This window comes from Vidua macroura, chromosome 1, assembly GCF_024509145.1.
Source record: "Vidua macroura isolate BioBank_ID:100142 chromosome 1, ASM2450914v1, whole genome shotgun sequence".
NCBI classification, from domain to species: domain Eukaryota; kingdom Metazoa; phylum Chordata; class Aves; order Passeriformes; family Viduidae; genus Vidua; species Vidua macroura.
In genome coordinates, this window is record NC_071571.1 from 31,859,748 (window position 1) to 31,879,433 (window position 19,686).

A 19,686-nucleotide genomic window follows, 5' to 3' on the forward strand; every position below is an offset into this window, starting at 1 on the left:
CCACAATTTGGACATGCCACTCCTGATTTTTTAGGTCATCCACAGATAAAAAGAAATATTTTCTATTTCATGTATATAACTTATGATTTACTAAAAGTATTCCAGATTACTGAAGGGAAAAAGATGAAGGTGAGGAAAACTCTTGCTGATATTTCCTTTGCAAGGCTGCAGAGTAGCCTTGGCTTGCAGTAGTGTAAGGATGCTTTTCATGTGACCTCGTTCTTCAGGATAAACTCTTGGTGAGAATGACAGGCTGCAAATGCTGAAGCAAAAAGCAAAAGTGAAACATACAATAGGAAAGAGGAGAAAGGAGACTAAATATGTGCACAAGCCGCTCCAAAGGACTTCACCAGTGCTTTATCAGGAAAATAAGTATTGTCTGAGGCTGTCTGAGGAAATTATATTCCATGGCTTTTTCATTCCAGGTCAAAGCCTAAAATTGTCTATACTTCGTAGTGTGATGCTGTTTTAAGACTGAAAGGAAGACTATCACATGCAATACCACAAAAAGGAACATCCTAGGCAAAAGGAGATTTTGAGAAAAAGACATTTGGTAAAGCTTATCCTAGGTACAGGGAAGAGGGTTGAGGATACAAAAAATGTACATATCAGAAGGGGACTAAGAGCAAACTTCAGAAGTATCAAAGGACTGTGGGATTAAAGATTCCTACAGATGTCAGGGGGAGCTATTCAGGGAAAGGCCTTTACTGAACAAATTAGAAGTGTTACAACCTTTTTTTCAAATTAAAAAAAAAGTAATCTATTTCAAAATCTTTAACAATAAGTATGACTTCTGGCAAGTGGCCACAGAAAATCTATTTCAAAATAAAAAGCTTGTTACTACAGAAAACCTGTGACTTCATTTTGGAATTATGAAATGAAATTATCCCATCATGTACTTTGAAATATTTAATCTTCACATTCTAAGAAGAGTTACTCCAGGCTACATCAAGATTACTAGTGCTTAAGGGACCAACTTGAAGGGAGAAGTGGCAGAACAGGAAGAGTGACTTTGTCCCCTGGCAAAGAAGTGTCCTGCGTCAATGGCAAGCAAAGGATTTCAAACAGATATCATCTAATATTTGCAACTAGTAATTCCTCCTTTTCTGATATCATCTGACTTATTTTCCTCCTTGTGGTATCTCAAAAAATTTAGTATATTTCTTACTATGCTAGCCTTGGTTTTGATGGTACTGCTTTTAAAAGTTTCCTCAAAGCCTGATGAGAAGAAGCTCAGGCTCAGAAGAGAGTGAACAAATTATACAGACTTTAGGAGGGAAGGCAGGAGCTATTTCCTACTTTGTCTTTCCTTTTACATATAAGACAGTGTCAGTTTCATAATGAATACAATAGAAATGTTGCCATTGAATTCACCCTCTTACAGCAATTTTATGTTGTCTTTGAGAAGGTTTTAAAACAACTTTTCCTCTCTGTGACACTGATCTTACTCTTCTGAGAAGCAGATATTTTCATTACTCCTGTGACTGATTCCCTGAAGTGATTTACAAAAATTTTCTCAATAGGGACATGATAGGGAGGATATGAAACGTGTAACAAAAAGTAATGGAATGCTAGAATTGTTAAAGGAGCCTTCCAACCATTTTTTTCATCTTCATCATAAGCCAGGAAAGTCAGCTTTGTTTTCCTGACTGTTTGCAGGCTTTTTATTCTGCAGATGTTCTCTGTAGACTCAAGAGCACTGGGAGCTCTGGTTAAAGCCTATGTTCACACATCAGTGCTCCTTCCAAAAGCTGTGTTTCCAGGGGTTATCAGCTCTTGAAGTTTGCTCTCTGAAGGGTCTTGCAACCCCATCACATTGCTTAGCAGAAAAAGTTGACAACAGTGGACTTACCCATTCAGATGGCAAAGCATGCACTGACAGTGGTCATGTGGCTGCATGACTCTCTTTGCTCTTTCATCAGGCAAGTGAGGTTCTATCAAAATCAATGGAGTTACAACAGGTTAAAACATTATTAATTATGATATTAATATAATAATAATAATAATAATAATAATAATAATAATAATAATAATAATAATAATAATTAGTCCTAAATATTGTCTAGAGTTGAAAGCAGGTGGGGAGACAAAAGTCCTCATGAATTCAAATTGACTTTAGCTAGTAGCTTTGTTTGTTAATAAAAAGTGATGACTACATCCATGTCTTAAACCTTTCTCCTTTATTAATCTGTTTTCAAGAGTGTGCACTGCTTTGGAGGTGTGAGAGGTGACACACCTCTTTTGAGATGAGGCATAACATTTTTCATGCTCAACAAAAAACCACAGTGATTTTTTATTGATTTTTTATTGATACTCTCCCATGAGTCAGGCATTGCATCTTGCTCCACCATACTGACACAAGTGTTCAGGCAGACAGGCAGGCAGAGAGTCACTCAGATCACAGACTGGATCCTAATGAAAACTAATAAAATTCCTCTGGTGTCTTATTTTCCAGCTAGATCCCCGCCGTAGTCTGACATAACGGCTCAAACACCAGCGCTGACACACATGGGAAGTGGTGAGAAAAAGTGACTCGCAGCAGAAGTCAGACTACAGACTGGCAGTGATACTCTTTTTTGGTAGCATCCTCCCCACATTTGTATCCATTTGGTAGCATGTCCCCACTTCCCAGGAGTTAGCAGGGCTCATTGAAAGAGCTTTAAACTAAATTTGAATAATAAATAAGCCTGGGGACAGCACACTAATGTATAATGATCAATAACAGTTGTCGAACTACATGCTAAACGTTATGCAGAAAGCAGCAGATTTCATTAAATAGTTGTGGGCTACCCAGGCTAAATGGGAGATTTAACATGAGGTTGGTAACAGCATAGGAGTCTCCATGGAGCTTTCTTATTACTTAAAAAAAAAAAAATAGTAGAACGTCACATTTTAGAAATTAGTAATTTTGCAAAATGTATAAAATATGCAACTTGCCACAAGAAAAATTGCGTAGACTATCGCAAACAGATAATGAAAATAGTATGAAATGAAACACGAAAGTTTAATTTACCCTTCCTTAAAAATGCCTATAATTCTGACCGAGGCCTTTGCTCTCAATGTTTGCCAATTGCTCCTGTATTCACAGGGAATAAAGACAATATCCCTTGATGCCTTCACGTAGGCATGTTTTGAAAGTCTAGGCACTTTCAAAATACTAACAAGTCCAGACAAGGAGTATGAGAAAAAAAGTAGACCACAGAGATCTCAATATTTGAGCATTTGTAAGTAACAATGAAAATCTAAGAGCAGTAGGGAGTGATGGTTGATGATGCTGAGCTAAAGTACAAAGGGAGATTTTTAAGTTCCCTCTCCACACCAAAACTGCCATTGTTACACGTAGCTGAAGCTGTAGAGAAGGGCTGGGGGAAGGGGATGGTTTCATATCAGAGCAGTTCAGCTTGACCGCTTCTGGTTTTTATTTTTAACTTCTGGTCTCACACATAATTTTAACATCAGCAGGGAAAACTGAGTACATTCTGCATTTTCGACGAATGATACCAGGGGACTTCGCAGCGAGGAGCGCCTGACCCGAGCGGGCAGAGCTGTGGTGTTCCCCTGCCAGGCATGCACAGAGCCCCTGCCAAGGAAGGGATATGTGAGAGCTGGTGTATTGCTCTTGAGAATCTTTTGCACCAGTACAAAAGAAACTCCAGGGAGAGAAGCTTTTTCCCCTCAGGAAGCAGGTGTGACTCCCACGTAGCAAGGACCCTTTGCCAGGGAGGACCTGCCACCCAATCCTCCTCGATTTCACCACAGGAACTAGCTCTTCCTTCCAAAAAAGCAGCCCATGGAGGAAGTGAGGCCTTCACTTCCACCCAGGCTTACTCAACAGCTCTGGGGCCACAGTGTCCCTGGAAATCACTTTCTATTTCTGCCCAAGGTCTGAAATTTTTGTACTACATATTTGAGCAAACTTCCCTTGGAATACACTAAGGTGGCATACAGGTTCCTGATCTCTTTCTGACAAAAAAAAAAAAAAGGTTCACTTTAAGAGGAGCAATAGAAAAACATCTTGGCCAATATTCTTCTTGGGAATTGGGAGACTTTCCTGTAAAGGAGTAAATCTGGGTTCATAATCCATTTAAATAAGGAAGGGATATGATTCAACAGCTCCCACATCCTGGTTGAGCAATCTAAACAAAAAAACATCAGAGCATCTAACTGACCATCTGAAGGAAAAAATTAGTTGGACCTAGACCACTCAGATCCTCTGGTGATGGGACCAAAGTCCTCATAGATAACCTGGCCCCAGGACACTTTTGCTTCAAGAACAGCAATATGGGAAGAGTGACTATTACAGATCGAGCACAATCTATTAACCCTATAATAGTGTGCTAGCATGCAATTAGAAAGGGCTCCTGCTATGTTAAGTAGGTTCCCTTTCACAAATTCAGTTTAGAATAATGAAGAAGTTTGCTAGAACTCACCCAGAAAGGAAGAAAGACTCAAATTCCCCAATGTGTAAAGCACTTTCTGAGTAGTGATAGTCAGTTTTCTCAACAAAATGGTATGACCTAAGTGACAAACTCCACAGCATCTTCATTGTGTCACTACAGGATCCTAGCTAAAAAGCTAGAAAACCTTTATGAAAGCACACAACACTTATTGAAGGTGCACTCTGCATTTTGGTTTTCCAGTTACCCATCTGCTAAGAGAAACTTCCAACACATATAAAGTGCTATTGAAAAGTTATCTCCCAAAAGGAATGTACTGAACCCTTACATCTCATTCTGACGATGGAATTACAATACTTTTACCATTGATACCACCCAACTTCTATTCGCACTACAGAGAGAAACCACTGCTTTACAGAAAAAAAAACATTAAAATTTTGTTAAGTGACCTGGCTTATGTGTAGGTAATTTACTAAGTCACAAAGGCAATCATCAGGAAAAGCAGAACGAGAACGCAAGAGAATGCATGGCTAAATGTCAAACCAAGTGAAACAATAGTCTGATGTGAGATTATGGGCACAAAAACATTGGGCGTGGACAAGGGTAAACACAGTTAGATTTACAGATGTCTCATGAAATAACACATGAGCTTTTATTTAAGAGTGAAATAGATCCTCTTTTACTGAGGTGAGCTGGAGTTGGTATGCATTCATGAGTGAGATTATAAACATTGACATCAGTTTCCTTTGGCATTGAGCAAGTTCCTTGGAGGGAAAACCCCCCTTTTGAATGCTTTGTAAAACACAATCTACATCTAATATACCATGTTAAAAATGGCAAACAATAAAGATAAATACTTACACCATTCAATATCACCCATACACTCAGGCTCCTCACTGTGTTTGCTTTTCAGCTCTGCCATCTTCTCTGGTGACTGAAATACCTCACTCTTCTTCATCATGTAACTTTGAATTTTCATCTTTCATGCTTAGAAAGCAAGCTCAATGGGAACTGAGAAGTTCCTTAAACACAAGTGAAACTTACAGTCAATTAATTTTTAAAACCAGATTTTTTTAGAAGTACAGCCCTACAATAATTCAAAACACAATGCTGACAAAATGGGATCCCTGTCAAAACAGTGTGTTGTCCTCATGGGTGATGCTCACAAAACAAGCCAGATAACAGCATGCTGCTTGTGAAAGACCCAAGGCCACCAGTATTTCTAACTTGACCAGCTCTCTGCTCTGTTGTCTCATGCAGCCCTAAAAGGGGCACCACTCACCCCACCAGGCACACTGTGCTGTGACAGAGACAAAGCAACAGCTACCTTCCTTCCATGAGAAAAGTTTGTCAAAATGCTTCCTGATGCCATTTAACAGTGCAGTCACAGCAGCAAAGTGCTCCTAGTGAAAATCTAGTTTCACTGTCAGGTGCCACAACATTCCCATTCCAGCATTAAAATGCCTGCAATCATTTTGACTTGAAGGACACGTAGCGTTAGATGCGTCTTGCAGCATCCAGATAACTGTTATGTTTAGGACCTCTTTCACCTAGGACTACATGGCTGGAAGTTGTTGCCTGCTGGAAGTTGGCTAGAGAAGACCATAGCATTATTTATCTTGAAATTAAGCAGATAAAGCTGAAAACCAGGACATAATTTAAAGGTAAGTAAATTTTTTTCCTCTGAACCTCTGATTTAGCTTAAGGCAAGGAATTTCATGGTACTTGCACATGATGCACTCAAGAAATAAAATTTGAGTCTTACTACACATCTTAGTCTTGTTTAGAAATGATGCAAGTCTTCGTTTAGGAAAGAAAAATGAGCAATCCCCAAAGCTTTTCACCAAAAAATCCCAAAAAATCTTCGCAGTTACTTGGCAAACTACCAACAGAAAAGAAAAGAACTTGCCAAGCCACAAAAGTGATGGGCCATTAGTCAAATGCACCAGCGCTCTTTGGTGACATGCAGCTTGTCAAAGCAATGTTTGCTTATGAGAAACATGAACACAGGGTATTACTGACCTGCTCAACCTGTTCATTTCAAATACAGCACAGGGCAGCTTGGTTTGACATTACAAAGGACTCTGACACTCTTTACAAGATCTGTAGGAATTTGAGTTCTGTTGTTACAAGCTTTGAGGAATTCAACCAAAAATATGTCAGGGGAACCAGACATCAGCTTTCCTCCTCATTCAAAATATTTGGAAGTTATTTGCTTAGTGATTGTCATGATCCCACTTTTGACAATTGGCATTTTCTTCCACACATGATCTAACACTTGTATAGAAGAACACCACATTTGCAGTTGTATTTCTTCTCTTACTACCAACAGTACTATTTTAAGTCACAATCCCCAAATAAACATTACTGGTTTTCTTACTACTGTAAAATAGTGGAGATTATTAGAAAGAAAAAGACAGTCAAACCACACAGATTAGAGTGGAACTTACTGCACCCTAGTAATTCCACTTCATTGAAAGACCTTATTTTTCCATGTAGGAATGCCATTTATGTTTTACTCACAACACTTAGCAAGCAAGGTCTCCTGCTGCTGCCAATGGCACTGGGTTTTGCCCCTGCACACAGTGGGGTTCCTTGTAGACATGTGCCTGATGGCTGACAGAAGAGGGGAGACAAGCTTTGACCATGACAGCTCTGCAGTTTGTTGAATTATTCAGTGGCAATAGCATTGCCATGTTGGTTTCACCTACCTCTCCTTAAAACAGGGTCCCTTCTGCAAATCTCCCAGGTTATCAAGGGCACAGGCTTGCTCCCAGGCAGAGCAATTCTAGAAGAAAAAGAACCTTTTCCAGAATGGGTCAGTGAGTTGCACAGTGATCCTAGAAAACACACATGGGATGATCCTGGATTGGCTATAACCTTGACTGGAACTGGGAACAATTTTCATGTGTGACAATCTGAGACGACAGATTTTTTTACAGCGTTCAGAAATGGTCTCTCTGCTCCTACAGTAATGTGCAGTAGTAGTGCTCACTTCTCAGACAGAAGAAAAAGTTGGTTAAACACTGAGAATTTCTGAAATCCCACCTTAGGAAGTTTTTACATACAAGGATGCAGCCATCTTGTTGACAGCATAAATGAAAAGAAAAAAAAAATTGTGCAGTGAAATGAAGTGCAATAAAAATAAAAGGATGCAAGAACAGTAATCTACAGTATTACAAAGATGCTCTGCAGGAAAGAAATTCCTGGGCATCTAGAAACTATGCCTCAGAGTCTCAGTAATAATACTCCTACATTTTAAGTACCAGGATCTCCTGATCTGTAGGTAACTCATAAGCAAGTGCTGTTTGTTCAGGGCTTACTAAATTTTGAACATGACTACTGATGAGTCAGTGTAATTCAGTGTAGTACAGTAACTAGTAGTAACTAACAGTAACTAACTAGTAATACAGTGAGGATCTCCTTTAAACCCTCCCCAAAATTTAAGCATTATTACAGATAGATCAATGCAAAAGTATTTCTTCTATGTACAGTACCAATTAAATAAGTGATTTTCCATAAGAAACTGTCCAAAGTAATAGAAGTATTCTAATGCTATTGTGTAAAGTCCAGTTCCTTCTTCCTTTGAATGCTATGCTTTGCCCTAGATTATCAAACTGAGTTTCTAAGCCATTAATGAGCAGCTTTCACTGGAGCATGTAAGTATACTTTGTACTTCTGAAAAGTCACATGGACATTCATATAAAAAAAACAAAACCCCAACATGAGAAAACAGTAACTGAAGGCTTAGAGACTTTTAGATGAGGAACAGTTGAAACTTGCTTTTATTTCACTCTGCAGATGCAACTACATACATCAGCAAGACCGTATAACAGTGATCAGCACAAAAATGTTCTCTGAAAATTTCTAAGGAATAGAGACTTTCACAACACAATCAGAAACTCATAAAATAAGTTTACAAAATCAAGAATTACAGAGCTACAGAGAAGACTAAATTACAGAATGCTTGCTGAAAAGCTTTCATAATTTTAAGAATAGTATTTTCACTTAGGTTAGGTAAAGGAAAAGTTTGACTGGCTGCAGGGAACAGCCTATGAGTCGCCTGGCAGCGGAAGGAAATCCCTGAGACGTACATCCATGTGTTATTGCAAGTGGAAAAAGAGGTAGGCAGGAGTTCCCTCCCTCATGTATCTGCCTCCGATAGTTATCCAAAAGCAAATACCAGGCTTTGAGCTCATCTGACCTGGCTGTTTTAATCCTTTAGCACATTTCAGTTGGATCTTTTAATTGATAATAGTCAAATGTACTGCTATTGGCATGCTTTCTTCTATGCCTAATGCCACAGACCTAACATTACAGCAAATACTGTTCTGGCAATATCCCCTCTGCTGTACTTGGGGACCTCAGCAGAGATGGATTGCTGCTGTTGAAAACTGCTCTCTCACACTTGCATTCCAGCTCTAATATCTCTCCACTGGGCAAAATTACTGCTTTTCTGCTAGCTGCAGAAAGAGACATTAAATAAAAACCAGTAGTACCCTGCTTCTTTCCTGAGGCTCTCTTTTCAGGCTGTTCTTAGAAAATGAAGTGAAAGTATCTGGGGTATTTTTCAGTTTCTGCCTCATGTATGTTCTGTTCTGTTCTCCCAGCTCTGTACTCTCCTGTTAGGAGTTCCCAATGCAAACTCTGGTCTTCCTTATGTGAGAAAACATAACCAGCATCACACACACACACACACACACACACACACACACACAAAAAAAAAAAAAAAAAAAAAAAAAAAAAAAAAAAAGAAAAAAAAAAAAAAAAGGAAGTTTGGCCAAAATCAGTTCGACATTCCACAAGTTCAATGTCAGCATGCCTTAAACAGTTTGACTCAGCCTGCATTTTACAAGACTGATCCCAACAGGCACACTTGCCCTGGGTGAAGTGTCCCCCTGAAAGGTTAAAATTCCTGCAACAGCTACCAGGTAGGCAGAAAGAGATAAGGCAGCAGATAACAGGGAACTTCGTGGCATTTCCTGCAGCCACCCTCCCATAGGAGTTGGCTTTGGTCCATTTAAAGCATTTGATGTATTTAATCCTACCCACATGTAGTTCACTCAGAAAGAGGCAACTTGCGACTTGTACTACCCAGCACCTAAACCGGGGTGTTTAGTTTCACATATACAAATAATAAAAATAGCTAAAATGCAGAGATAAATATACACCATACAAAATCCATAAAACATTAAACCACGTTAAAATATTAAAATACACGGAAGTATATCGCATATATAAAGTATGTGTGTATATAGGCAGGTATGCGTGTATAATTTCCAGGAGTTTTTGTGCGGCTGGAGCTGGCAGGCTCCGAGGAAAGCCGGATCGGGGGGCTCCAGCCCCGGCCGGGACCCAGAGGGGCAGGTGAGCCGGCGGTGGGTGCGGGGGGCAGCCCGGCCCTCAAGGAGTTACGGAGCACGATTACTTCATGTTCCCACCGGCCGCTTTCGGCTGCCCGCCCCTCGGCCCGTTTCACAATCCCGGCTCTCAAGCAGCCCTGTCAAGCCGGGCGCGCTCCGTGAGCACACACCCCCATGTTCTCATGCCGGATTTTCCCAAGGCCATGAATAATCTCGAAGCCCCCCCAATAAATACACGTTCAGGGATGCCCGGAGCTCATTCAACCCGCCAGCCTCGCCGACGAGAAGGGGCCAGGGCCAGAGCCGAGAAGAAGCCGCACCATGAAGTTTCCCCGGGACTGTGGCTGCGACCTTGCCCTCGCCGGCCGATGCCGGCCGCCCGCCCTCCGCGCCGCGCTGCTGCTGCCGCCGCTGCTGCAGCTGCTGCTGGTGCCTCGGGCCGCCGCCGCCCCGCTGCCCCACGCAGACTCCTCGGGGGAGGCCGAGCTGGAAGAGGCGGCGGCGCGGCGGGCGGCGCTGCCCGACAGCCTGCGGCTGGCGGGGCTGCTGCGCGACCAGGCGGCACAGCTGCAGGACGAGGTGGGTACGGCCGCACCCCGGGCTCGCACACACGCCTGGCTCGGCCGCGGCTGCCTCCTGACAAGGTGCGATCAAACTTCTCCGTGTCTCTCCCCAGATGTGCAAGAAGTTTACCGTCTGCCAGAACAGCATGGAAATGCTCCTCCACAACAACCTCAACCTTCCCAAGGTGACGGAAGAAGATGGGTGTCTGCTCGCCGGCTTTAATGAGGCAAGGAACAGCTCTCCTTTCCTATCTAATCATGTCTACCTGGGGCAGATTTTGCCTGCTCAAAAGAACTGTGGAAGTTGACCTAAAGATTTGTACCGGCTCTAGCCGGCTTTGGCCAGACCTCCACACTATAAGAGCATCATCTGCTAACCTGCACACAGCATTGAGATCAAGGCACTTTGAACTCTAAGTGACTTTCTCACCTTTCTCTCATTTCAGGATAAATGCTTGAGAAAAATCTCCAGCGGGCTTTATACATTTCAGACATACCTCAAATACATACAAGAAACTTTTATTAGTGAAAACCAAAATGTTGAATTGCTATCCTATAGTACAGAGCACCTGGCACATACCATAAGAAAGATGGTGAGTTGATTTTAAATTTCCTCTGATGATTTTTGTGGCTTAATACTGATGTGAAGTCAGAAATAGAAGATGCTATGTGAAATAGAGGATGCTATGTTTCAGTTCCTCGAAAAAACAGGTGACAGTTTCTTATGCTCAGATCTTAGCATTATGACTTAGAGGTTTTACAAAGTTTTGCTTTCTTTTCTTAAAGAAACAACTCTTCTTCCTACTTTCTGTTGTTAGTTATAATTTCCAAACCAACTAAATGCATCATTTTAAGAACAAATATACTAAACTGGCTGATAGAAATATGATTTCTCAGAGAGCTTGTTTATAACTGCTGAACTGCAATTCAGCCCATACTAATGTTGGAACCCACTGAGAAGTAGGAGTCAGCAACTTTTTTTAAAAGCCCACATTAAAAAAAAAAAAAAAAGCCAAGTGTATTTTTAGAATATTATTTATCTTTAAAACTCTCCAAACCAAACTTTTAAGCCAAGCTGTATGGCATATTGAGATACTGTTGTCAATATACCAGATAGCTCCCTACTGAGAAACACATATTTTGCTTGCAAAAAATCTTCTTTCACAAAAATACCAATTTCTCTCTTCATTTAGTAAACTAAAATGCTATTAATTTCTGACAGACATTTTTCATGTTTTGGAGAGTTTTGAAAGATCACACTTCAAAAATTTACTTAATTCCTGTAGTTCTTGCTCGTTTTAACAGTCCTTAATATGAACGCTTCCTTTTGTCTTTGGGGAAAGCATTTGCCTGATTAAAAATCACCCAGGTAAGGACTGCAGAAATCTTGGGGCATTATTTCCTTCCAGGCAATTTTCGGCATGTGAAAAGTCTATTGTTTATTGTGTGTTTGCCATACCTTTCCTAACATATTTACTTATGCCCATCATTCTTTATGCGAAAGGAAGCTGAACTGCTTTTTTTCACACTGTGCTAGCTAAGAATAATAGTCCTGTCATAAGACAGCAACTGATTACTGGCTTCCAGCTTGATACACAAGTTTGAAGAAAGTTTGTTTCGTAACTGAGAGAGATTAGGTTTGTTGGGCTGGGGAGTTTGGATTTTTTTTTTTTTTTTTTTGACCAAGGTAATCAAAACAGGCAGAATTAAACAAAGAATTAAAGTGATCAAAAGCAAAACCTGCACCTGTAGAAACTGGAGTTTTTGACAAAAGGCCTTGATCTTCATGTTGGAAATTTTTTTTTTTTTTTTGAGAGAAAAGTCTGCTATTTAAGGCAAGGACAGCAAAGCCAGAATCCATCACTTGTGGTTAAATAGATCCACCAGCATGATACCTGTCTGGATATCCAGATACAAGCTTTAACAGAGCACAAGGAGCTGGGCATACCAGGAAAAGGGGGTGTGATGAGAACACACTCTCAAGTAGTCTGGATAGGAAGAATATTTCTCTCTTATATTTCACAAAAAAGATGTTCCAGAAGGAGGTTTGCATCTTTTTGCCACTTGTTAAAGGATAGGAGAGATCCTAAACACGGGATTAAGCAGATACTTGCTAGAACTTTGGACTCCAAATCACCTAAAACAGCTCCATGATTTGGGTATGTAACTCCCGTTTTCATTAGTCCCACTTCTTGGGACAAGTTCTTCAAAGGCCTTTAGGTACTTGGTGCACGGTGCTGTGAGTCAGCATTAGATAAATAAGTCATTAGATAAATAACTTTTACTCATCTTGTAGTTATGCTCTCACATATCAGTGAAAGTTGGTGGCACTTAGTCTCACATGTGACTAAATGCCTGGAAAGTAAGAATTAAGCAGCTAAACAAGTCTGACATTTTTGGAAACTTGTTAATCTGTTACAAAATGTGAGAGTACTCCAATGTCAGCCAATGACTGACTTATGACTCAGGATGGAGCAGTGCAGGTTAGGACAAACCATGATCAGCATCTCCCTACCCAACCAACCATGTGACCTCCAAAGAGCAGGAGGGGTGTATTGATCTGCTCAGAGCCTGTTGGACTGCGATGCCCGAGGTTGCATTCAAACCAAAACAATATAGCCCAGGGATTCCTACACAGCAGTTGTACCAGGCAACAGCATTCCTCACACCTCTCCACAGAAACAGGGCTGGAGGAAAGCATGGGTCCCAGGGAGGGCTGTTGTCTGCAGTACAGTAAAAGTGGATATGCAGCAGGCTGGGAAAATACAAAGCATTGCTCTCCAACAGGCTCAGTGACAGTGTTTTAATCAAGGCCCTCCAATATTGTCTTTTTCACAGGTGATCAATCCCGAAGAAGTGATCATTCCAGATGCAGCTACCCAGGAATCCCTCCGCACAAAGCTGCAGTCCACTAAGGACTGGACAGAGAAAATCACCATCCATCTCATCCTCCGAGACTTTACTTCATTTATGGAGAAGACAGTGAGGGCCGTGCGCTATTTGAAAAACACCAGGAGTTTCAGTGTTTGAATGTTTTAGTTCAGGCACAATCCTTTTGTTACAGATCTGTCAGGTGGCAGATAACAGTGTTGTTCTGTTTTAAGAACTAGAAATAGTAACAATGGTTTGCATCTATATACATTCCCATTTCCTTCTAGGAACTTATTTATTGTATTTAAGATATTTATTAGTTTTTAATATTTATTTATATTTTCAATATTTAGAAATAATTTAAACAAATTATGTATTTTATTTCCTTTCTAATGGTACTATTCAGATAATAAACTTATTTAATATGTGTTAAAAAAAAAAAACATTTTCAGAACCCAAAAATCTTTTGTGTAATTTATGTTTTTATATATTTGAGAGATGGTATTTATGACTTTTTTATATTTTTAAGACAAATAAAAGCCGATTTTTAAAAAAAGCTTGTATAACCTCTGTGAACTTTAAATAAGACCAAAGCACTCTAATATATCCAGGTTTTAATGCCTGCAATTATCAGAATAACCACTTTCAATAACTTCTCTGTATAATTAGGCCAATTCTCTACACAGCACATACGTACACATGTAGACAATTTGATTATCATACAATTCTTAAAATGGGATATGAAGGAACCAGATGCACTGAAAAGGGCACTTAAGAATGAACAAGACAAACCATCAATGCTCCTGAGACACAAATGGACAAGCGCCTTATATTTAATAAAGAACACCCAATAACATTGTTTGTAAAGATCTTCTTACAAGTCAAATAGTCTATTTTAAATAAATAAAGTGGTGAGACAACCACATTAACCACTTTGACATGAATACTTTCCTCTGATTAGTTTTATTGCTGGCATCCAGGGGAATTTTCCAAGTTTGGTTAAACAGCTCTGGCTCCTACTGCAAGAAGTAGAAAAAAAGAAATTTAGGTTATTTCCTTAAGCAATATAAATCAACATATTGCTGCTGAGCAATGCAGCAACATGCATTTGTCTTTTATAATTTATATTTCACTAGTATGGACAAGCCACACACCACAAATGCATATTCTTGAATACCTGTGCGGAAAAAAAAAACCAACCAACCAAACAAACAAAACAAACCAAAACAAAAAAAAAAAAACCAAAAAAAACAAAAAAAAAACAAAAAAAAAACCCAAAAAAACAAAACAAAAAAAAAACAAAAAAACAAAAAAAAACAAAAAAAAAACAAAAAAAAAAAAACCAAAAAAAAAACAAAAAAAAAAAAAAAAACAAAAACAACCAAAACCAATACAGAACAGGACTTAAGCCTGAGTACCTGAGTACCAAACCACTGAAACTTGCCTACATCCTCTGCAGCACTGTAAGCTGTGCAGGTACCTCATATATCCAAACTCAGAAGAACTCACAGACCACACAAGGGATGCAGGCAGCAGAAGTCCCTCAAGCTTTGTCCCTAAAAATGGTAGATTATTAATTACCCTCACTTTTCCTTCTGGCACAGTGGTGAAGATGCGCAGATGAAAGGCATGCCTTGGAATGTGGATAAGGATGTCAGCAAACTCTCCTCTTCCTCTGAGTGATCTGATTGTCCACATATGCATTCCACCACTGGGGATGCCAAAACAGTGACCAGTCCACCCACTGCTCACATCTCAGATTCTCAAAAACAAAACAAAACACTGCTTTGCCCAATATGGTAAAACTGTCATCTCAAGTTGAGCAACATCTGGTGAAGGAATGAAGAGATCTCAAGGAGATCTTGAAAGAAAGATGTCTGTGGTGAATGGGTTTTCTAACAGCATGCAAGATCCTACTTTAACTGTCCTGGCACACGCTCAGGAAACATAAGAAAGCCTGGCTTAGCATTTTCACTGCTTACATTCACAGGAATTTTCTCTTAGTGACCTTTTTTGTTTGAGACCTTTCTGGCCTTTATTATGCCAATAATAGCTATAAGACCCAAACTGGATCCCACACTGGACCTAACTACTATGTGAGAACAGAGAGGGGAAAAAATAAAAAAGGAAGAAAACTGACCAAAAGGAAAGGCTTCTCCTGGTTTCACATCTCCCAATAGAGAGTAGCTGCATAAAATCACCATTAATTACTATGTACACTGCATCTAAACAAACTCACACTGATCCTCTGAAACGCCAAAAATCATGTAAGAATTGGAGCTGAAATCCCTTGCAACAACTGACAGACAAGCACCGACACTTCCACCACAGCACCCTTCAGCTGATAGCTACCCCAGGCTGTCTGCAATGCCAGTAAATATGTAAATGCTGCCACACTTTGGGGTGCAGAAGATGAGCAAAGATTACCACTTGTTGGGTGGGGAGGTCAACTTTGAAGTCCTTCCTGGAGCAAAGTGTTATCCCTGATGGTGTCACTGAGCTGCCATTATTTTACCTTTGGCTCCTCCACAGTTCTCAGGGTCCTTCAATGCAGCAGCTGCCTTGCTGACCATCAATCTCCCATCACAGTGGCAACTTCAGAGACTGCTCCCAGGATCAGCACCACGTGCTGAAACCAACACCCACTGGTGCTTCTGATACACAAATATTTGCAGTAGGGAATTCAGATGAAATCAGAGAAGACCTAAACACTGCTGAGCATGTTACAGGGCCTCGCAAATGAACCAACTTATCATTATTTTTCCAGTTTGCTCTGTAGAAACTATTTTACATCAGTAAAACACACAAAGGCATTTATTTTAGTTGGAAGACCAGCACAAACACATAAAAAAACCTAGAACAATAGTAAAAAGTGAGCAGTCCTAACTACACTCATCAACAATGCCTCAACACTTCTATTGAAGAGAAATCTTCTTAACTGACAGCCAATTCACTGAGCAAAGAAAACTCAAAAAACCAAAACAACAAAAAAAAACCCCACTAACAGAACCCAAATAAAAAAAGACCTGCTAATAATGACCTAAAAAAATATGAAATTACCCACCACAGCAGCATTCTGGCTGCTGTTGTCCAGGACTAGCCTCACCCTGCAACATCCTAGCTAGCCTTTCCCCACATTTCCACTCATCCTTAGTCGTTAACCTCACACTGAGATTTTGGAATGCTTCACAGATTACCAGCTCCCTTCATCCCGATTTTAAATTCCCAAAGAAGGAAGAAGGTAAAGCTATGCTGAAAAGCATGCATACATTATACAGTGTGCAAAAAAAGCCCACAGTATTCAGAAACAGTGTTTAGGATGACAAACAAAATGTTCCCAAGAGCAGTTGCTGTAACACCAGAATGCTGGACAAGAGAGAAAAAAATCCCAAAACAATCCCCAAAAAACCAAAAAGACAGAATGTAACCTAATATTAAAGTCATCTGTAATAGAAAAGTGGGGGGGTGGGGATAAGGGATAGTCTCGGAAGTACCATTTTTCTATTTTTTAAATCCTATTTTACTGTGTAAGAAACTTCTAAGGAAAAAAAAAGTGGAAAACATTTCAGCCTGACCAACTTCCCAGGTTGCAGCACTATTCCCTACCCAGTACTGGTGTAAACACTAAATTTTGGCAGAAAGAACAGCTACTTGAATGAGACTGCATGCATCTCTAGTGCCTCCACAGATTTTATCAACAGCTGATGGTGAGATTAGCTAAACCAAGCTGATGCTACAAGAGATGGAAGAGTTACAGCACCAGTAAAGCGCGACAGCAGCATCACTTTTCAGCAGTAAGGAGCCAATAGGTCAGCTTAGCTTGATAGGAAACTTCCCCCTGTTTGTCATTGTTATTTGTAACTAATAATATTTTCCAATTTCAACTTCAAAGATAAAATGATGGAAAGGTAAGTATGCAGTAGTATACATCAAAGTCCTCATGGTCAAAGTATTAGCAAAAAAAAAAAGCATATATATATATATATATACACATATATATATATATACATATATATATATATATATATATATATGTAACTACAAACCTTGTGACTAAGTCCTTGCTTTTCAAGTCAAATGATTAGATAACCATTTCTGATCTCGCTCAATGAATTTCTTTCCTCTTCTTAATAAGGGAGAAACCAAAACCCACCTACCCCCCCTGCTCCCAAAAAATGCAACCTCCGCGGGCTTCAACTTTGAAGTACTACCTCCATGAATTACTAGCAAAATCAACCAATTTCTGTAATTAAACATATTTAACCAACTCCTCCTATATTTTCAACACTGACTTTGGCAGTCATCAGAAGACACTCTTCATAAATTTTGCAATCTGGATTTCTATTCAGTGATCAGAATCTAAGATTCACTCTTTCCTGAGAAAATAATTCCTGAGAAAATGTTTTAAAAAAATCAAACATTCACCATCAGAATCAAAGCATTGAGATTTGATTTGCCTTGCCATATTCTTTTTCACACAGAAATACTCACTCCACCTAACCCATCCTCTAGTCCTGAATTAATATAACCATGACCAAGAAACAATATATGTAACCCACAAACTTAACCAAGAAAAGGGTATTGCATCACATACCATCATGGAGAAGTATTTAGAAATTGCAATTAAGTCGTTAATAAATAAGTCATATGACATTTAACAGGATGTGGTCTCTCCTCCTGTGGTGAAAACAGATGTAATGAGCTTTAATTTCCAAATATCATCAGTGTCATCATAGCTTAAATTCCAAGACTGTAACAAAATATTTCCAAAAACATACAGTTTGATTTAATTTTCCTGATAAAAACCATTATGTTAGATGTCTGTTTAATTTACCACACAATGCAAGAAAATGAGATCTTAAGCAGCTCTTTGTCATCTACAGCCATTTTGGAACACAGTCATACAAAGTAGCAAAAGACAAGTTTTATACTTCACCAGAATGGGCCTGTTGTGACAAAATTCTGAACATTGGTTTGGTCTGCACAGTTTATGTGTTTAAATGTTATAGTTCAGCTAATAGGAGCTTTGCTGATGAATTCATTCAAGGAAAAAAAAAAAAAAAGTCACACAGCCTCTGTTTTATATCTATGATGAGATACAGTCCAGTTACTTTGTACCAGCTGTGTTCACACCAGGCATTTGTAGCAGACTTAAAAACCTGTTACAAATTCCTGGTCCCTTAATTTTGCCTCACAACTGGTCAGGCCTTGAAGAGTTTATGGAGTAGACAGATAGATTTCTTTGTAGATTAATTATTAAGAACAAAATTATACTGAAAGCCAGATTTTTTTTTCCCCTTAGTGATAACACTAAACTGACCATTCTTTTTCTACCCTGCTAAGCAGGAGACACACTGTCCATACACCAAGACCAAGAAAACCACCAAACTCACAAGACTCCCTCTCTGTCTCTTGCACAATTGCTTGTCACCAGGTGCAACAGGCTCCAGTGACAGATGGCATTTCCCTGACACTGAGGCAAACACAAGTACACTCCACACCCCTCCATTTTGAAGGCACAAAGTAAAAAGCCAAACAATCCCTATCTCTGGGCTACAATCAACAGGATACCTCAAAGTCAGTACAATCTCCACCAAACTCAGGAAGGCATCAATGATTTTATTTCATAGATCTACACTGCAGCCTTGAGCTCAGCTGTGGTAGCCAGAGCCCATTTTTCAGTAAACTATGCTCACTGGCTTTATTCCAACACTAAGCTCACAGGACTCCATCACAAGCCCCATCACAGTAAAGAATCTGCACTTGGCTGCACAAAGCACCGATTCAGTGACAGAGATCAATACAGTCAAGCAGGAAAACCCATACTTGTCCTTTTCTAAGTGTCTCCCATGTGACCCTAAAATAAAATTTTCTCAAGTTCTACTGGGAGAAAATCAGAAAGGAAAAAAATCATAGATTAAAACACTTGAAATTAATAACATCTAAATTAAGTCCCCAGCCTTGATCAACATGAGAGTTCTTCCACCTCACTCCATAGACCTGCCCTCTTCTCCCTAGCACCACCAAAAAAAAAAAAAAACACCCAGTCTTGCTAAAACTAGCGTATTTCTGACCTTTCTTAAGGGAATTCAGATTTTTCACAGGAATCTCTTTAATATATAACTTCCCAAACCACTACTGTGCTCTTACAACCACATCCAAATTTTGTGAAAATAACAAAAACTTCAAAGTAACTTCAAAACACCCATACCAATGATTTCTTCCTTTTCAAACTTAAAGAAAAATATCTCTTTTTTTTTTTTTTGCTACCTTACAATTAATTACCATGACTTAATGATAAATACCTGTTTCTTTTTTTGTTTGTTTTTTTTTCCCACCAGGGAAGAATATAAATGTTTATTTAAGGAGAAGTTTCATTTACCTTTTAATTACAGGAAGAACACTATATGGAATGAAAATCTGGATGTATAAGCAAAAAACATTATACTACATACTGGCATTCAATTTAACCTGACTTGAAGGTACTATAAA

The 19,686-nt window shown here is 39.4% G+C and overlaps 1 protein-coding gene across 1 annotated transcript; it reads left to right on the plus strand.

Annotated features, from left to right (window-relative positions):
- The first annotated feature begins 10,081 nt into the window (after window positions 1–10,081).
- Window positions 10,082–13,368, plus strand: IL6 (interleukin 6). Its single transcript, XM_053970803.1, has 4 exons — window positions 10,082–10,339; window positions 10,437–10,550; window positions 10,770–10,916; window positions 13,162–13,368. The coding sequence occupies exons 1-4, from the start codon at window positions 10,082–10,084 to the stop codon at window positions 13,351–13,353; spliced, it is 711 nt and encodes a 236-aa protein (XP_053826778.1). The 3' UTR covers window positions 13,354–13,368.
- The last annotated feature ends 6,318 nt before the right edge of the window (window positions 13,369–19,686 follow it).

Bases quoted from the DNA above. Each gene is read 5' to 3' on its own strand.
- IL6 (XM_053970803.1), top strand. From the start codon at position 10,082: ATGAAGTTTCCCCGGGACTGTGGCTGCGACCTTGCCCTCGCCGGCCGA. The intron at 10,551-10,769 runs GCAAGGAACAGC...CTCTCATTTCAG, and splicing joins TGCTCGCCGGCTTTAATGAG to GATAAATGCTTGAGAAAAAT. The intron at 10,917-13,161 runs GTGAGTTGATTT...TCTTTTTCACAG, and splicing joins CACATACCATAAGAAAGATG to GTGATCAATCCCGAAGAAGT.